Consider the following 19,804-nt stretch of genomic DNA (forward strand, 5'->3'; position numbering starts at 1 on the left):
TAACACTAAGATGAATGATACGATGTGTATGTTACAGTATATTGCATAGCCTTACATGTATGTTGATTTCGTAGTCCTTTTATGATGTCACTATTTAATTCCCTAAAAGTACAAACTCACAGGGGCATACCAACACATTGTCCCTTGGAAAAAAAGACAATAGACATATAACTGTACCTATTATATAAATAATATCATGATATACTTAATCCACAGGCGGTCGGTTGCACCTTAATTGGGGAGGACGGGCTGAAAAGGAATCAATGGAATGTTATCGAACACATAAACACGTTTTCCATGTGTTTGGTACCATTCCATTCACTCCATTCCAGCCATATGAGCCGTCCTCCCCTCAGCAGCCTCCTGTGACTTAATACTAAACAAACCTTTGTCTTTTATGTAAATACATTACTCTGAAATTTCCCTCTGTAACCACTGGAGGGAGATATTCTACTAGTGCAGTCCTGTTACTGCTGCAGTGTCTACTGAGCTCTCAGTACATCCTGGGCTCTACCTAAGGCTTGCAGGGTTGGGGAGTAACTGATTACATGCAATCCAATTACATTTTTTTAAACCTGTAATCAGCTACCAGCAAAAATATTGTAATCCAATTACAGATACTTTTGAAAAACTAGATGATTACTTCTTGGATTACTTTAAATTCAGAAAGGATGTTTGTGAATATGTAAATTACACCTTTCTGTTTTCTCAATGACATTCAATTCAAAATTGAAAAAAGGTGCAAGTTTAAGTGTGTTCCACCTGAGCGAGTCGGTCTACAAGTCAGAGACCACTATGATGACACGCCAAATGCATTTGATGGATCATTTTTGTCTTCTTCTAATGCCTCTTAATGGGAAGCAGATTACGTTACTGAGTTTGGTTAATCCAAAAGTTACATTACTGATTACAAATTTGGACCAGTAACTAGTAACTGTAACAGATTACAATGAGAAAGTAACTTACCCAACCCTGAAGGCTAGCACTAATGTATAATTGTACAAAGTTTTATACCACAAGACAAAAAGTTAAATATGACTCATTCAGTTGGGAAAACGAGTTGCTAGTCTACTTAGGAACCTACGTGCCATGAGAGGACCACAAGTATTTGGTTAGTCGGTTAGTCCTAAAGATTTATTAAAACAACATTGCAATTTCATGAATAGAACATTTATTCATAAGTAGACCTATTATTTTTAAATGGGATCACCAGCAAAAACAACCACAGCAATAAAAAACAACACTAAACAATAATAATCATGTAATAATGCCAAACATATCCATCATGATTGTTAGTCTAAAACCTTAAAAAGTTTGGTCCTCCATTGCACTGCTTCACAGAAACATCTGTCAGGTCAGTTGTCACCAAGGTGTTTTTTTCACCCAGCAACATGTGCTTCCTGTAGAACTTAAGTCAGAAAAACTCCCCTAGGCTGGAGGGCCTGTCAGTCACCATAACAACCCAGCTGATTGAGTCTCTAGGTGCAGAGAGACACAGTATTGTGTTTAGAAGACTCTTGATACTGTTAGCGCTGGGCAGAGAATAAATAGAGATGCCGGTTGCAACAGGTGTAGGGCTGCTCCTGCAGTTACCTGCGAGGGGGCTGACACCTTGGACATAAACAAGATAGATGACACATTAAAATGTTGGGCATTATTACTATACATGGAAGTAGAAGGTTTTTTTCTTCATTTTCCAGACACCATTACTCACTTGTCACAATCTTTCACTCTCTGTCTCTCCTTTCTTTTTCTTCCTCTTCCTCTTTGTCTCCTCCTGCAGAAAGACATCAGCAATATGAGCTCAACTAAATCACATCAAATCAAATTTTATTGGTCACATACACATGGTTAGCAGGTGTTATTGCGAGTGTAGCGAAATGCTTGTATCAACTGTTATAGAGACAGCAAGATTTCTGTCCCACTCTCAAACTATACAATGGACATTTTGACAATTGCTATGCTCACCTTTCACTTTTCACCACAGCCTTCCTGATTCTGAGAATGAAATATGAACAATACAGATGAATTATATAAAACTCAGTCATATCATTTCACATAAGATCATATTACAATGTAACTGATTTACATGACCAAAATTATTATTACCAAAGCAGGTAGTCTTTTTGTCTCTTACCTACATTGACATGTCTGGTGCTCCACAAAAGACATTTCAACGTATTCTTGACCCTGTTCCCCTGGCTTGATTTTCAACAGCTAAGAAGTAAGACAATTTGTTGAACATGTTGCGGGCGGAAAAGTAAAAAAACAAAACAAATTGTTTTGTCCTGGCATGCGAATATAATAGACTGATGGTCTCACAACATGGCAGCCATCCTCAGAAGGGACGAGCCCTATTACCTGCATGGTGACATTAGAGGTCTGAGTAGGATGGCACTCCAGATTCTCATCGCCACAGCAACCAGCGCAGCGCACTAGGGGCACACAGGAGGGACTATAGATGTGCTCCACCTCCCCGGGGTACTCCTGGACCACCTCCACCAGCTTCTCTATGGTCCGGCAGAAACTACGACCCCACACCTCCTGGAACGTTAACACTGGGGGAGAGGAGAGAGAGAGGATAGAGGAGAGATGGTGAGACAGCTGTCCATCACAGGTCATATGAATAGAGGTGATGAGCTCATAAAGCCATTGTACAGAGTCCTGGATGCCCCAACCACATCCACGCCTGTCTCCTGGCAGCTCCCCAGCCGGATGGATCTGGACCAGAGAAGAGATGGCTGGTGCTGAACCTGCATGTAGAGGGGATTACCAGTTTCAACAATCTTCAGGCGGGACAGACGCACACTTGCACAATTACAGTGTGCCTCATTAGCCCGGTCTCATATAACACTGTGCAATTCAACGAGCAGAGTTTTCACACCAACTGGCTGAGTTATGTGTGTGTGTTTTCAGCTTCCTTTATATTTCCCTGTCTGCTTTACAATTTTTTTTGCCGTGATGTACTCTACTCACTGTCTATGTTATTGCAACCACTAGGGCAAAAACAGAGCCATCTGCAGATCGTTTAAAATAGATTCAGGACACTCATCAAATATTGCTGCTGAAACATTTTTTTTTAAATGTCATGTGCCTGGTGTGTATCCTGTTATCATTCTTAAGAAAAATTGTTTGTGTAATACAAGTTTTCCTATGGGAGCATATGTGTGAAAGTGTCCCCATAGCATCGTCAGGAAAGAAAAACAGGGCCCAACTCTGCCAGAACAAACAGAGAGGAAAGAGAAAACAAACAGTGGAAAAATGTCTATGAACAGAACCTGCCTGGAGAAGAGCTGAGCTGCCCCCCAGGCACCTCTGGGATTTGGCTGACCCTGGGGTCACCGCATGGAGCCCGGCACCACAACAGCTGTTTATAAAAGCAGACAGGCCAGGGAGGGGTGAAGGAGATGTGGTGCGGAGGTGGGGAGAGAGACGGGGCTATGGTGGCGTCATACAGCTCTAAAGGCCCATCATTGGTCTAACCAGAACTTCCCCACACTTCTCTGTCAGTATCTTGTCTTTCTTTTTTCCTGTGGTTTTTCTCTATCCTCCTAACAGACTATAAGTGCAGCGATTTACAGTATAGTGGGGAGAGAGGGAGTGAGGAAGCGTGTGAAAGGGGTGTCCCCAGTACCTCATTCATCAGCCCCTGCATTACCCCTTCTGACAGCTGGGGGAACACAGTGACCTTGGGTAATCCCTAGCTGCTTGTCCTCACTTACTCCCTCAACCCTGAACTCTCAACCCTCAGAGCTGATTAAGTGACCTGACTTCCTCCACCGCAATCAAGGTGCATTCCTTAACGCCATTTAACAATACCTATATTTACACTGCTAATAGGTGAATCGATTCTGATTCAGGGGTTTGAGAGAAAACAAGCTACAGAGAGTGCTGTAGTACTTTGTGTCTTTCAGCATTGACATCTCTCACTGTACTAAATGGCTATGCAGCAAGGGAAGATGATAAGGGGAAAGCACCCCATGGTTTAGGGCAGAAGGATGTGGGCTGTAAAAATAGTGAGTGTCAGCTTCTCTTTCATCTGTCTGTCAGCTAGACAAGCTGCATGGATGAGTGTCCTTGATTACCTAAGCTCTCTTTTGCCATACAGAACAACACGGAGCAGTGGTATGGGGATCCCAGAACTAATAACCACAGCTTGTAGGAATACAATGTCTGTAAACCAAAAATGGATATTCGGGAACACCTGTATGCAACTCTGTAATTCAGAAGACTCTCACACATCAATCATGAAATATATGTTGCTTTGAAATATATGATCACCATTATCTAATTTGTGTAGTACAAATGCAGAGAAAATTCTTACCTCCAGTTGTGCTGTTTGAGCTGGATGAGGGCGTAATCTGTAAAACAAAACAGACAACGACTTAAGGGTTTTAAAAAAGCCCCTGGACACTACAATTTATTTGACAAATAAAACTTTCCAGCAATCACAGACAATATATAGGGACTTGGAAGATCTACTGTGCTGCCAGAAGCTACACATAAACATTATGCTTGTCTTTGATAGTTACAGTTCTGGAAAGAGTTTCATACAGTAACACCCCAATGTATTGGCCTGACTTTCCTGTAATACAGCTATGTCCTCTAGTGGTTAAGATTGGAAATACAAGGAGACGGGGACTGCTTGCAGATGGAGCAGCTTTTTCATGATTCCTTCAATGGGAAACTCTGTTTGCCAAGCACCAGATCCAGTCTCTTATACAGCACATCCAACTGTTCAAGTTAAAAACTTGTTTCCTGTGGTGTAAGATTCAGCTCTCAATTTATTTTCCCATTGGTGGCTTCCCCCTCTGTCTTCATTTTCCCCATCATCCAATGATAAACAGTATGCATTTCTCATAGGGCTGCAATAACACAAAACCTCTGGGTGACTCCATCTTATGGGCTCAGGAAGAGAAATCTCCATTTGGTCAAATATCCTCCAGCAGGACCACTGGACAGACAGGCGACCAACAACCTGCTTCCTCAATTTGTCATCTACACCAGTGTTGAGTTTCACAGGCTGGTTGTCTGTGATGAGTAACTGATGACAATTATTTTTGATACACTGTCTGAGTATCCACCCAACTACTGTGTGTGTTACAATGCTGGTCCAACAGTTACCATAGCCTGCAATGGAAAAAAATGGCACACAAGCAAAAAGACACACAGTCAGATGGAATAATGCCATGAGGTCTGTTTTTGACACAAACTGATCATCACAGAAATGCCTTCCTTCCTGTTGTGGACCAGAATAAGTCAGATAGTGAGGATAGTAGCTGTCAGGGATTGCTGCCGTCAGCCAAATATGTCCAAACAATGTGAAGGAAGAGGAATGCCTGTCCAGCCTTCATAATGATAATCCATCTGTTATCGTGACAGCAGATGTCTGACATGCACACTTCCTCCTAAGTGCCTCTTAGTTTCCTGTGGCAGCCAGGCCTGAGCTGTAGGTGAAGAGGTGGAGGGTTCAGGATCTCTGTTCAACATCAGGAGACATTAGAGATATTACAAAGTCACAAACAGGGAGCACAGAAACCACAGAAACCCTCAAACCTGGTAGTTCTCCCAGTATCTCCTGATATTCTGCACACAACCACTGGGGAACACCTGGTTGTTACTGATCCTTGGGGTAACCACTTTCCCCCAACATAGGCTCGTGGGTAGCCACCCTGTGGTCCCGTGGCTAGGCCCGTGGATATCCCCCCTGTGGGCCCGTGGGTAGGCTCCTGTTGAACCCGTGGGTAGGCTCGTGGCTAGTCCCCCTGTGGGTTCATGGGTAGACCCCCTGTAGGCCTGTGGGTCTGCAAGTGGGTGGCTTTTGTGTGTTGTCTGTGAAACTGCTGCACTACTCTCCTCTATGAAGGGTTACATCTAACATCAGTTAAACACAGAGTTCACCAGCATTATTGTTAAGTAATTTCCCACTCAGTCGGGCATTGATTAATGTCTTTATGCCTTGTCCACCAAATGCCGAGGTCATTCTATAAATCCTTTCCCAGAGTTAATTGGCATATGATTTGGGCCTTTCTTTTGCTTGGGTTTTCATGTGGTTTGGGAGGGGTTCCACTCCACCACTTCACAAGGGCTCTTTGGCCCAGGGCTGGTTTGCCTTTTGGTGTGTGGTGGGGCTGGGAGGATTTGCTGTGGATTATCCGAGCCTGGGTAAGCCTTGAGTCTGGACACAATAAGGCAGCCTCTTGGCAGGGGCAGACTTAGAGATTTGGAGGCCGCAGGCACAGGGGCCTCAAGAGGGGTCTCCAAATAAAAATGTATTACCTTTTAATGTGCCATGAACACAACCAGTCATCATATTTTCATCTAATTGTCAAGCAAATCACTTCAAAAAGTAAGTTACCTTCGCACGTTCATCTAAAATAATTCCAGCATCCGAACAGTGACCTGTGTACCCGCCAACTTTCCTTCAATTTGTAAGTGGCTGAAACTATCTCACCGGAGAAAGCATCCGAGCGAGCGAAACATCGGCCCTCTTGTCTTACCATACTGTATGAAGGCCATGTATCTGATGCTATCTGGCCAAAAAGAGTATGACACGCCATCTTTTTGACCAGACAGCATCAGCTACATGGGCTAAACATACGTGTCCTCTGCCTCTATGAAGATGGCAGTATTATCAGCAGCACCTGTCTTTTTACTACAGAAATGCGTATTGTATCCCCCTAGAGTTTAAGGGCCCGGGGCTGGGTTTCTAGTAAGCTAACATATGGAATTGTTTTAAGATGGTCATACCAAGGATCATTTAACTATTTGATTTAAAATTGTATGACCCCTATAGGTATAAAGAAAATACATTTTTGGGGGGGTGGATAAAACATTCAATTTGGCCTTACTGCTTTTAGCCCATAGAATTGCATTGAATAACAGATTCATACATGGAGTCAAAAATGTAATCAAAAGGAAATTTGTTTTGAAGTGTTCTATATCTGAGAGTATTTGAGTATTATCTGAGTATTTTAACTTTTTGTATTGTTTGTTGGTTTGGCAATGCCACTGTCAGTCAGAGAAACATGCTGAGAAGGATTATTACCACAGCAAGTAAGGTACTTGGAGTCAAACAGACAGGCCTGGATGAGATCTTTAAGGTCAGGGCCCTCCGTAAGGCTCACAAAATCATTTTAGACCCAAGTCACCCCCTGTACCTGGACTTTGAATTACTCCCCTCTGGGCGCAGGTATAGGGCACCCCTCAGCAGGAAAAATAGAACGAGACAATCATTTGTGCCAGGTGTGATATCCCTCTTAAATAGCTCGGGCAAATGTTCCCATTGACCTTTAAGGCCAGCAGGCTAGTCTTTGTTTTAAATGTTTTATTTTTTTTATTTCTTATTTCTTACTATTATTATTTTTTTATTGGTGCGTGACTGTTATTGAAAGTTGTATTGTCAATCTTGTTTTGTATTTAACGCCACTTTAAATGTGTACATGACACTGCAACAAAATTTCCCCATGGGGACAATAAAGTAAGTAAGTAAGTAAGTAAGTAAGTAAGAGATATAGTATAAGAAAGCTTAGAAAAAAATAAAAAAGTGGAAATACCTGTAAAACTTTTACATGGAAACGCCCTATTCACTTCCCAAAAAGAATTTGGCACGGTACCGGATTACCTTCAGACGAGTCCCGTGACACGAGCGTCATAGAGCACCATCGTGTTTATGAGAGTCTCATCTTTCCATAGAGGGGTCATCATATTAGTGTGTAGCACAAACCGTATGTACGCCCAGCTCATGAGGCCCCATTCTTTTACTTTTAGATGTGTGTATTTTTGTGAATTGTGAGATACTACTGCACTGTTGGAGCTAGGAACACAAGCATTTCACTACACCCGCAATAACATCTGTTAAATATGTCTATGTGACCAATAAAATTTGATTATGTGAGGCCTGATGCAATTGCATCTTCTGCCTTATGGTAAGTCCACCAGTGCCTCTCGGCACCATCTGTGGCTGTGAGCAGGAGAGCAAGCTGCCCACAAATGTTTGGCAGATTAGCAGGGCTGCATGAGGATCCTCACGTAGCAACTCCTTACTTCGTGGTGTGTGTGTCTGAGGATGTGAGAAGAGTTTGGGAGATGATTCAGGTCAAAAGAATACTGGCCCTTGTCTGATTGCAAAATTACTTAGTATAAACTGGGAAACTGTTCTTAGTCTTGTCTCACTCTGGGATTACCACAGCTTCTAAATATCTACTGTGTGTCTCATTCCCACAGCTTGTTTGAGGCATATAAATTGACCCTCCTGGCGTAGTGTTACGCGGAGTGAAACAGGGGAACCCAAGAGAAGACTCAGACGAGGAGACGGGGATGAAGTAACCAAGGTATTTATTGGAACACAGGGGGAAGATGGAGTGCAGGTCAGGGGAAGCTCGGGCGGGTTGCTGGAAACTAGGTGCTGAGGCTGAGGCTGGAGCGAGAGAGGTTGAGACAGGGTAAGCAGATCCGGGGGGGAATCCAAGGGAGTAGTAGAGTGGGGAATCCAGGACAGAGTAGCAGGATGATGAGACGTGGGACAGGAGACAATCGGCTCGAAACACAGACTGACTGAGCAGAGATTACGATCTGGCGGCGTGGAAGTGGCAGGACTGAGTATTTGTAGAGGTCTTGATTATGGAACAGGTTGCAGCTGGTGGGGATCTGCTCTGACTCTAGCACACCTGTCTCCGCCCACACAATCACACACACACAGAGAGAGAGAGAGGTGAGAGGTGAGAGGTGAGAGTACAGGGGGATTGGCGGCAGGTCAAGGAGTCACAGGATGAGCAGTAGAGTGCGTTGCAGGAGCAGTTGTGACATGTAGAACAAGACCATGGCCTACATTTTTATGTGCAGTAGTAATCGGTATTGAACAGCTGACCTGTGTCCCATATTGCTATCAGAAGAGAATTCTATATCAATTCCATGGGGATTTTAGAAGCAGTAGGCCTAATACAGCACGCATGTGCTGCACTTCCACCTAAGACTTACCCAGCACCAGTGGGTCGCCAGTGTTTTATGTTAATGTTAGCTGTAGTGTTTTTATGTTTTCATCAGGAGTGTGACACTAAAGACTTGGGGCGAGCCGAATTAACAATCTCTGCATCATCAAAACAGTTATTTTGTGAGAAGGTGTTAAAGTTCACAATTAGCCATTGTTATGTAAAGTCTTTTGCGTAAAACACTGGGGTAAATCTCAGATGGAAACTTGCCGATGGAGTCGATCAATGGGCTGGATGCTGGAGGGAGTCTGTCTGTCTGTCTGTCAATGGGCTGGTGTTGGGCCAGAGGGCTCCCAGAGAAAGGCCATTCTCACTGTCTGATTACATGCTGAAGGTGTAGCAGGGTTCAAGCTCCTCCAGCCCATCTCAGCCCTTCTATGCCTTGCCCTGTATTTGCTGGAGAGGTTTGCATGGTAATCTCTTCACATCCGTTTATCAAGTGCTGAGTGCTACTGTACTCTATACTAAACTGCTCCCTCTGACTGGTGCACTTCACTGTAAGGGTTATCTGTAACTGCTAATGTAATGTGTCTGGAAACTTAGGTTTCTCTTAGGTATTGTTAAGAACAGGCCTGATACCCAACTTTAGAGTACACACAAATACTTTGAAATGATTCACTCTCTCTCCTGCATCTGATTCACCATCCCTCCTGCGTTATGGAACAATTCTAGCTGCTGTGTGTTCCCTCCCTCCCTGGGTCAGACATGAGGGCCTGCCTGGGCTGCACGCTCCGTGCCCTGTGCTGGTGCTGCATGCTCTATACACTACATAACTCTTCTCTGTCCTGATTCCCACACAGCTGAGATGTGTCATCGTTAACCTCCTCTCTCTTCAAGCCGTCTGTGGGAGGCAGGGAGGAAGTTTAAGGAGCAAAAATAGGACTTTTTGGATGTGAGTCTCAGATGAGATGCGGAGATGCCCTGTTAGTTTATTGCAATGACTGTACTGATAATTACAACCACATGAATCACAACAATTTGGTACATAATGACTGAACTACAGACAAACACTACTTATTTTGATTCCTTACACTGAGAGGTCCAGGAGTTAATGGGAGACTGTGGCAATAACTATGACATTTGAAAAATTAAAAGATGAAAAGTCCCATGAAATGGGATAATATTGTTCAGGAACAGCCCTGTGTATAACCTCTTATGAGCCTGCAAGAAGTTTTGCCAAATCAAATCACATTCCTGTTCATAACACACATCAAAGACTTAATAGCATAGCAGCAGGTCCAAATAGACAAGACCTCTTCCTCCCCTGAGAGTGGTTGTAATGGTGGAGGTTACACTGAACTTGATTACATTGTCTGTCTGTCTCATCTCCTGTTGGACTGTCAAACTGCTACATTACAGTGTGAGCTGGCCAGACATCACAGGACAGAGGAGCCAGATTTAGAGACTAGAAAGAGATAGTATAGTAACAGGCCTGCTTGGGACAATAAGGCCATCTTCCCCCATGTCAGTCTTGATAGGGGAGTGAAAGCAAAAATGGCAGTTGATATTCAACAGACACACACCAGCCCCAAAATATCACAGTGATAGTGTGTCTCATTACAGTGTAGAAAAGACACAGGACAGAAGGGATCATATTCCTTCTATGTCTTTCACCTAAACTTTTTCAAGGAAAGGGACAGGGAAGGGGGAAAGGCCAGGCACAATTGAAGTTGCTCTGAATCTGTGTCAATGCCATTGTGGGTTGACAGGCCTTGGATGTGTTTCAGGTCAGTGAGTGTAGGGGTTAGGGGGGCTAGGGAAAATCCAGCCCACATCCCACCCCCACCTCAGGACCCAGTCCAGTGGAGCACAGAAACTACCCTCCTGGGGTGCCCTGGCCCAAAACACAGGGGCCACTGGAACTGTGTCATGTTGTAGGTCTCCTGCTGAATGGTGAGCCTGCCTCTAAACTTGAGACCACACTAGCAAAGCAAGAGACAGACAAACAAAAAAATTGACTATTGAGTAATAATACCCTTATTAACCGGGCATTTTTTCCTTATGAGCATTTCCTCTTAAACATTGGATTCCACAAATCCATGACTATAAAATGAACTACGAGGCTCATCAATGAGTCGGTGTAAGGCCGTATCCATCGCCACTGGCTGAAAGGGAGAGTAGCACTCTGTTTTGTATACATTAGGTGAACATAGCCCCAATGACAGCAGCCCTCCTATGGGTCTGACACTGTCCAGCTGGAGCTCTAGGATGGTCAGATCATAACCATGATCAGAGAGCATTCCCCTAACCCCACTAAACCAACACCGACTGAACACACATGGAAATGTCTCAGCAGTATATGCAGCATATTCAGGATACATTTTAGGATACAGGTGAAATTTAAACATTGTAAGATCATTAAAAAAACATGGAGAGCCAAAAATCAACTCATTAAAGAGTAGTGCTTCTTGGGAAAAGATAAGTGTATTAATGGAGGAGGGGGAGAGCAGCTGGTTTATGGTGTGTTTTAGGAACATAAGCATCCAGTTACAGATGTGGGATCTTCATTTGATCACTCTTTTGTTGATGAGATTTTTGGAAATGCAAACTTGTAGTGTGTTCAAGATTTAAAAAGTCTTCTAAAGTTTGTAATTTCCTCTTTCCAGACTTGAACGTAAAATGTATCAACCCGTACAAAAATGATGCATATCCACATAATTTCCTGTTGCTGCTGGATTATTTTTCTGCTGTGGCAAACTGGCTCTAATTAAGATCCAACATCTGTAGGGAGAAACCTAAAACCCTACTGTATGGTTTACTAATGGGTTTGTGATGTATTAATTTGATGAAGGGTGGGATTACTGTCTGGAAAAACACTGCTCTGAAAACCAAAAGCTTTAAAATGGAATCTACCGGTAGTACAGTACTTTACTGGGTGCAACCTACAAGACAATTAGCTCTATAGGTACAGGGTGGGATCTTAATTTGATCACCCTGTTGCAGGAGGGAGGTTTTGAGAAGTATTTGAGGTTTAGAGGCTTCCGAAGTTTGTAATTTCCACTATGAAATTTCAGACTTGATTTTTCCTTGAAAAATGTATCAACCTCTAGAAGATTGTCCATTAATTATATAATAATAATATAATTCACATTTCCTGTTTCTGCAGGATTGTTTTTCTTGCTGTAGCAAACTGGCTAACATTAAGATCCTACATCTGTAAATGCCTATTTAAATGTGTTAAATGCTGTAAAGGCCTATTTAAACGTATTAAATGAGGCTCATTTGCCCCATACATTCCATATTTACACTAGAACACACACACACACACACACACACACACACACACACACACACACACACACACACACACACACACACACACACACACACACACACACACACACACACACACACACACACACACACACACACACACACACACACACACACACATCTTCAGATAAGGCTGACCAGCGGTAATTGTGGTCCTTATTACAGTAAATGGTGTACACCCTGTGTAAACCATAGTAAATTACAGCCAGATGGGAGATTAAAGTCTGGTGAGTGGACTGCTGCCCTGAGCGCCACTGCTCCCCCCCCCCCCCCCCCCCACCCCCTCCATAGGAGGAAGGAGAAATCCATATTTCCTGATTGTGATTGCACTTCTCCCCTGGGACGGGTATTTATAACTAAAGAGGCGTAAAGGGGAGCTCTTTGTCACTATAACAACGTAGCAACTACAACAGCCATGACAGCCAGCAGCTCCCTGCCATTGTATGTCCAAACAGTCTGGCATGCTCATTCACTTAGTCTGCATCACATGAGCTCACATGAGGAGGGAGTTAGAGAAAGGTGGAATTGATCTGCCTGTGTGTGTATGTGCATGCCTGCGTGCATGATTTTGAGTTTGTGATCCTAGAGAGAGAGTGTGACCAGTTGTCTGCCGTGTAGTCTGAAGTCTCAGGTGTTTACTTTGTGGCCTACCTGTGTCGGCTACCACAGTGCCAGTGTATAAATAGCTGCATCTCTTCAGTATCGGCCGGGGTAATTGGCTGTATGTGACACAGATGGTCAGACTCAAGTGTTGTTTTGCTCCGAGTGTTGATGTAAAGGAAACACCTGTACAGAATAATCTTCTCACTCACTCACTCACTCACTCACTCACTCACTCACTCACTCACTCACTCACTCACTCACTCACTCACTCACTCACTCACTCACTCACTCACTCACTCACTCACTCACTCACTCACTCACTCACTCACTCACTCACTCACTCACTCACTCACTCACTCACTCACTCACTCACTCACTCACTCACTCACTCACTCACTCACTCACTCACTCACTCACTCACTCACTCACTCACTCACTCAGTCACTCACTCACTCACACTAATACACTAACACACACACACACTAACAGCACCGGGCACTGGAGGCCATGCTTTCCTCTGTGCTCCAGCTCAGGGACGCTCGGGAAATGAATCAACTGTGAAATGTTATGATAAAGACCTTCCCCCAAATCAGAGGATTGCACTCTCTCACAGAGTCAAATGAGGTAAACAAGGAGGGAAATGATCATCTAACACAAACCCTCTTCTTGGAATGGAGACAGTGGAACTGTCTTGCACCCGTTCCTTCATCATAGAGGCTTTTAATGCACAGATAATCCACTATAAAGGAGAACATTATGAAAAAGCCCCCACTGTCGTGAAATTCTTATTTCCTCATCCACATCCAACCATCCTCATAGAGAATCTGTTATAAGGAAAGCAACATCATTGAGACCATTCCCATGGTTTTGTTAGCAGGTGTTGAAAAATGTCTTACTGTCAGGGCAGTAGGCCGATTGGAGTGCAGTCATTGGCCCTTAGTGTGAATGCAGCCAGTGCAGACAGGATGTCAGTGCTGGTACACACACAGCGCTGCTGTTGTTATTTTACACTCACCACCGTCAGTACCCTCCATCTCTGTGCACAGGGCAGTAAGTGCTAATAATGCATACAACAGGAAAGACAGAGCAGAAAATATATGTAATGTGAGCAACACAACTGGTGGATGGCAAACATGGGGAATGTGTACCGTATGAAAGAGAGGGTTGATGACTGGATGATCATCAGACAGGGAGACAGCCAGGCCACCACTGTTCAAAAGGGAAACTCACCCTGACTGTATTGAGATAACCCATCAACAACTCTGACTGGCTCTAATAAATGGATCGCTGACAAAAGTACACACTTAAACATATGCACACACAGAGAAGCACAGACAGTTAGACACACATTCACTCACACCAGCACTTGTGACAGGTTTGCTTCCGTCCCTCTCCTTGCCCCAACCTGGGCTTGAACCAGGCACCCTCTGAACACATCAACAATGGTCATCCACAAAGCATCATTAATGATCACTCCACAAAAGCAGAGCAAGGAAAAAATGACGTCACCGATTGAACGCTACTAGCAAGTACTGCTAACTAGCTAGCCATTTCATACCGGTTACACAGTCAAGCACGGCACAAGTTCCTTTTTAGGTGCGCCTTTGTTCATATGAAAGGAGCAGGATGAGTAATCGGCCCAGGTTTGTAAACACTTCTCTTCATGGCCCAGTCAGCCTGAACTCTCATATTGGACAGGAGTCACAGTGAGAGTCATAAAAAAACATTTGTCAACAGTGGCAGCCACGACACTGACGAGAAACCATCATCATCAATTAAGAGTGTATATTTCAGAGAGGAGAAACACTCCAGCCTGAAAGAGCCAGAGCAGGAGAGGGACATTTATAAATGGTCCCCCCAACCACATGGCCAATGTTTGCTTTTCCATTTTGGTTGGCCTGCCTGAATAATGGTTTACTGTGGGCCCAGCAGGGTAGATACCTACATCCCAGACCTCCTCTTCACATAAGCAGAATGACTCTGTCCACTCAGTATATCCTAGCTAACCCGATTGAGGATGACCTCAAACAGCACACTGTGTCCAAAGCATAAGCACTTTGTTTAAGTTTCGGTACCTTGTTTAAGCCTGCTCAAATAGGCCATTACCCAGAGTCCATCCAGACATGGTACTCAAGTGACACGTCACATTCAGTAAGATTGAATGTTTCTGGTTAGATGAAGACGTGCAAAAAGACACATTATGATCTGATTGTTATCCTCAGAGCTAACGCAGGGAGTTCCCTAGGAATGCTGCATATGATGAATTCATCATGAAGTGTGTGGGATGGGGAAGAAGGAGAAAATCCTGATAATCCTCCTTTGGCTACTGTGTGAGACGTTAATTTATTGGAAATAATTTATTGCTGCATTTCAAAGCAGCATATCACGACTCCTAAAAGGGTAAGTAAAATGCCTTATCTTGGAATAACTGCAGGAAGATGGTTTTACACTCATCTGACAATTTTGCGGTAATCTGGAAATATAAACTGGACCAACACTACAGCACTGTGGATAAACACTCAGGATTTCCCCGGCAGCCCCTATAACAGCATTGACTGTATTCAGCATTAGCAGGGCAGAAGTTTAACAGAAGCATTCCAGCCAGGCCCTCTCCCAGAAAAGCACTGTTTTAATGTAGTACAGTATAGCAAGGTGACATTGAGAAGTGAGATACAGTATACACTGAACAAAAATATAAACGCAACACACAACATAATGAATCATACTGAAACATGAGGTGATGGTGGCAGATGAATGGCACGACAATGGGCCTCAGGACCTCGTCACGCTATCTCTTTGCATTCAAATTACCATAGATAAAATCCAATTGTGTTCGTTGTCTAGAGCTTATGCCTGCCCAAAACATAACCCCACCGCCACCATGGGGCACTCTGTTCACTACGTTGACATCAGCCAACTGCTCCCCCATACGACACCATACACGTGGTCTGCGGTTGTGAGGCCAGTTGGACGTACTGCCAAATTCTCTAAAACGCCGTTTGAGGCGGCTTATGGTAGAGAAATTAACATTAAATTCTCTGGCAACAGCTCTGGTGGACATTTCTGCAGTCAGCATGCCAATTCCACGCTCCCTCAAAACTTTAGATATCTGTGGCATTGTGCTGTGTGACAAAACTGCACCTTTTAGAGTGGCCTTTAATTGTCCCCAGCATAAGGTACACCAGTGTAATGATCATGCTGTTTAATCAGCTTCTTGATATGCCACATCTGACAGGTGGATGGATTATCTTGGCAAAGTATAAATGCTCACTAACAGGGATGTAAACTAATTTGTTCGCAAAATTTGAGAGAAATAATATTTTTGTGCGTATGGAACATTTCTGGGAACTTTTATTTCAGCTCATGAAACATGGGACCAACACCTTACATGTTGCATTTATATATTTTTTCAGTGTTTATTCTAAAGGCTTCCTTTACTGTATGTTGTATCTCATGGTTGTGTAGTTTACATTCCCCATCTGTTTCCAAACTGTGGACACCAGCTTAACCTGATACGTGTTAAGAGAGCTGGATTTTCTCACCCCTCATGTTTTGACTAAGCAGGCCATGAGCTGACCATGTGGATTAGTATTTATGATGTGGCGGTCCCTGCCTTTGCCCCTGTCCCTGCCTCTCCGCAAGCCCCTGCCTCTCCGCTGCCTCTCCTCTGCCCCTGCCTCTCCTCTGCCCCTGCCTCTGCTTCTCCGGTGCACCTGCCTCTGCCTCTCTTCTGCCCCTGCCTCTGCCTCTGCCTCTCCTCTGCCTGTGCCCCTGCCTCTCCTCTGCCTCTCCTCTGCCCCTGTCTCTCGCTTGCCTCTGCCTCTCCTCTGCCCCTGCCTCTCCTCTGCCCCTGCCTCTCTTCTGGCCTCCTAGACTCCCACTCTCCTACTGAATCCTGTTCCTATAGTAGCCAGACTGCCAGTCTCTCCCTCTGAGTTCTGACCCAGGGCTCTGTTCTGCTTGGAAAACCCAGAGGGACGTGCAGCTCTGGTCGCCCCATGCTTCAAGCACAGCTGAGTCTCAGTGCAATGAAACTCAAGTCTCCTCATTCACACAACGCCTGCTGGCACAGGGCAGCCACTGCAGTGCCATTCAGACCAATAGGCAGAGTCAGTCTATGAACAGTGAGACAATGGTTGTGAATGGGCCCTGGGAGGCGACCTGCTCTGCATTAAACATGAGAGGCCAGGGACTTAGCTGCAGTGTAGACAGAGCCAGCAATTGCTCACCTTAAGAGGAAGAGAGAGACTGAATGGGTTCTCTGATGCAGGAACACATATGCCAATGTCCGGTGGCACGTCCACTTACAAGTGTTATTGCAGCATGGCACAAGACTTTGAATGGGGCCTCACTATCAGTTCCGGGAAAATGTATCGCCATACATTTTGGGACTAAGGCTAAAGTCTGGCAATGCCAAGGCAGAAAACACAGACCAGCTTTGTGATAATAAGTATACTGTATAGTCACAGAGGACACACACGAATACACGCACACACGATCATTATTGTGCATTCTCCGGTTATCAAGCTGAGAGGAAAGATGGAGAGACAATTACAGCTTGCAGCAGGTGAGGTGAAAAGTGCAGAGAGGTGAATTTCTTGTTACTGCACTTTCTTGCCATTTTGACCAGAGTGACATTGCCAAGTCTCTAAACATCTAACAGAAATACCAGGCTCTGATACTCATACCTGCCCTGCCTTCCTGGAGGTGGACATTTGAAGACAATGGTTTTCTTTTCTAACTCTGAAATTGGCAGATGAAATGAATTAGGCTGAGGGACGGAGAGAGTGGTCAGAGGCAGGCAGAGTTTCATCTGAACAGTTCATAAAGAAATCAATGAACATACTGAAGATATCCATTACTGCATATCATTCATAACGTTTTTCAATTAGCCTGGAAACCCTGTGAAAACCTCTAATGTCTGAGTCAGAGAGGGATGCAGTTTGTCACGTTCCACCTCATGACTCAACTGTTTCAGCATGGCACGCGTTCAAAAAGGGATCATAGTATCAAGACACAATGAGCCATCACACATAGTGGTCTGAAAGGCTTCTGCTGAGCCTGTTAGAAAGAAGTGTTCGTGAAGTCCATAGATAGGCTAATCTGATATGTCAATACCAGTGTAATAAAAACATATATAGATATTATTAATATTAGCCTGTTAATAATATGAATAACTATAATCATAATTGTCATTATAATCATACAAATAATAATTTATTAGGCCTATCCTCAAATATATGGGCCAATCATATGCCGTATTGGTATCTCGCAATAAACTGGATAGCCTGGGCTATGAATCGTATCTTGAATAAAAATGAAAATGATTATAACATTTGTATTGAGTTCTGTGTAGCATATTGAGGCATAGCATACCTGAGCAGGTGAAAGCTGAAGTTGGAGCGTCACCGCAATCTGGATGACAAACGAGGCAAAGGGTTTCATTTCGTGTTTCTTGTCAGAAAGCCAGATGATGAAGTTTTACAATGCAAGCGAAATCCACCAAAGTGCAGATAAGCCGCGTAGATATTCTGGCAATAACCCTCCAGTCCAGAGAAGAAATTGCAGAAGAGACGCTTCTCGCTCGTTCCTTCTTCAATAATCGTGAGGCAATGAGCGCGTCGTCATGCGGGATAAGTGTAACCTGACGAGTTTGATCAGGCTACAGAAAAATGCTCTCAGAAAGTAAGTTGATATGCATTTGTGTAATTTAATATGCAAAAAACAAAAAACAAATGCACACAAAAAAATACAGTAATATTGTTGCCTTTTTAAAGTAGCTTACAAAAACAAAATATATGTTAAGCAGAACGTGTCTACCAAATCAGCATGTCCAAAAATCTATAAATATCTTTCCAAAAGTTGCAATTATATATACATTCAAAAAGTGCACAAGGAGCCAGCTGTCACACTTTGTAACCTGGTCAATTTGAATGGTCTTCTTGCTCTGTTCATTTCCTCGGTAAAGTGACATACTTGCTATTAATTGCCTCTCACTGGCTCTCAACATGTTGCCCATTTAAATCCCCTCCCCTCCAGTTTCCCTCCATCTCCCTCTAGCCTTGATACACTCCTCCTTCTCTCCTCCTTGGAAATACTTAATAGAACTCCTGGAGGTACAGTATATGCTGTTTTCTTATAGGGTAGAGTTTTCCATTCATAGCCCCAACTTCTTGATAATTGTATGAAACCTTTGACATTTGTTGGACAGTTCAGGCTCTTCTCAACCATATGTCACTGTTTAGGGAGACTAAAATGGTCCCTAATTGTCAGGCTGTTAGGATGTAGACATTACAAATGTGCCAACATACAGAATGAGTGTCACTGATGACATTTTCATTAGAAAGGACACTATGTTCTTTGTCACTGTCAAACTATATATCCTCTCCGATCTCCCCACCCCAACCCACTCCATAGTCTGATTTCATGGAGACTGATTAGTCCCACAATGCAACAAAAAAAGAAATAGTGCACCACCAAGGCAGCTTGGTGAGAGTATGTTATTGTTTATGTTGCACAGTTGATCCATTTTCAGCCTCTTGGGTATGAGAATCCTGGTACTTCTGTGAGATACAGAAGATTCTTGTCTCCAACCATGACATCCTCTGGCTGAGAAAGTGTCACTGAAAGTACTCAGGATGTACAGAGTCATTGGAGCAAAGCAAACATTTATATTCCCTTTTAACAGGAACATTTAATACTCTTCTCCATGGGTTCAGGATCCAGGATGCATGGAGATTTTCTCTTTAAGAGAGATGGGCTTTTATATTTAGTTGGGTCTGGGAGAGGGAGATTCCTTGACTGTTGACACAAAGAGTTAATCTTCTGTATGGGACTCCTGTGTTTGCAGTAGCACAGGAATGCAAAGATTCTTCACTTGTCTTCCACACATTCCTCCAGCAGCACTGAATGATTCCACCGCTGTCCGCTATTGTACA

General features: G+C 43.7%; 1 protein-coding gene across 1 annotated transcript; it reads right to left on the minus strand.

Annotated features, from left to right (window-relative positions):
- Positions 1-853: 853 nt before the first annotated feature.
- Positions 854-18,829, minus strand: LOC120059887 (placenta growth factor-like). The gene is made up of 7 exons (XM_039008955.1): positions 18,243-18,829; positions 4,325-4,361; positions 2,362-2,558; positions 2,138-2,217; positions 1,969-1,998; positions 1,715-1,777; positions 854-1,611 (listed from the first exon to the last, which is right to left on the minus strand). Exons 1-7 carry the CDS (start codon positions 18,309-18,311, stop codon positions 1,590-1,592), a joined length of 498 nt encoding a protein of 165 aa, XP_038864883.1. The 5' UTR covers positions 18,312-18,829; the 3' UTR covers positions 854-1,589.
- Positions 18,830-19,804: the final 975 nt, after the last annotated feature.

Source organism: Salvelinus namaycush, chromosome 15, assembly GCF_016432855.1.
Source record: "Salvelinus namaycush isolate Seneca chromosome 15, SaNama_1.0, whole genome shotgun sequence".
NCBI lineage: Eukaryota > Metazoa > Chordata > Actinopteri > Salmoniformes > Salmonidae > Salvelinus > Salvelinus namaycush.

Bases quoted from the DNA above. Each gene is read 5' to 3' on its own strand.
- LOC120059887 (XM_039008955.1), bottom strand. From the start codon at position 18,311: ATGAAACCCTTTGCCTCGTTTGTCATCCAGATTGCGGTGACGCTCCAA. The intron at 2,218-2,361 runs GTAATAGGGCTC...CTTACTTCTTAG, and splicing joins CCTCTAATGTCACCATGCAG to CTGTTGAAAATCAAGCCAGG. The intron at 1,612-1,714 runs GTGAGTAATGGT...TTTATGTCCAAG, and splicing joins AGAGTGAAAGATTGTGACAA to GTGTCAGCCCCCTCGCAGGT.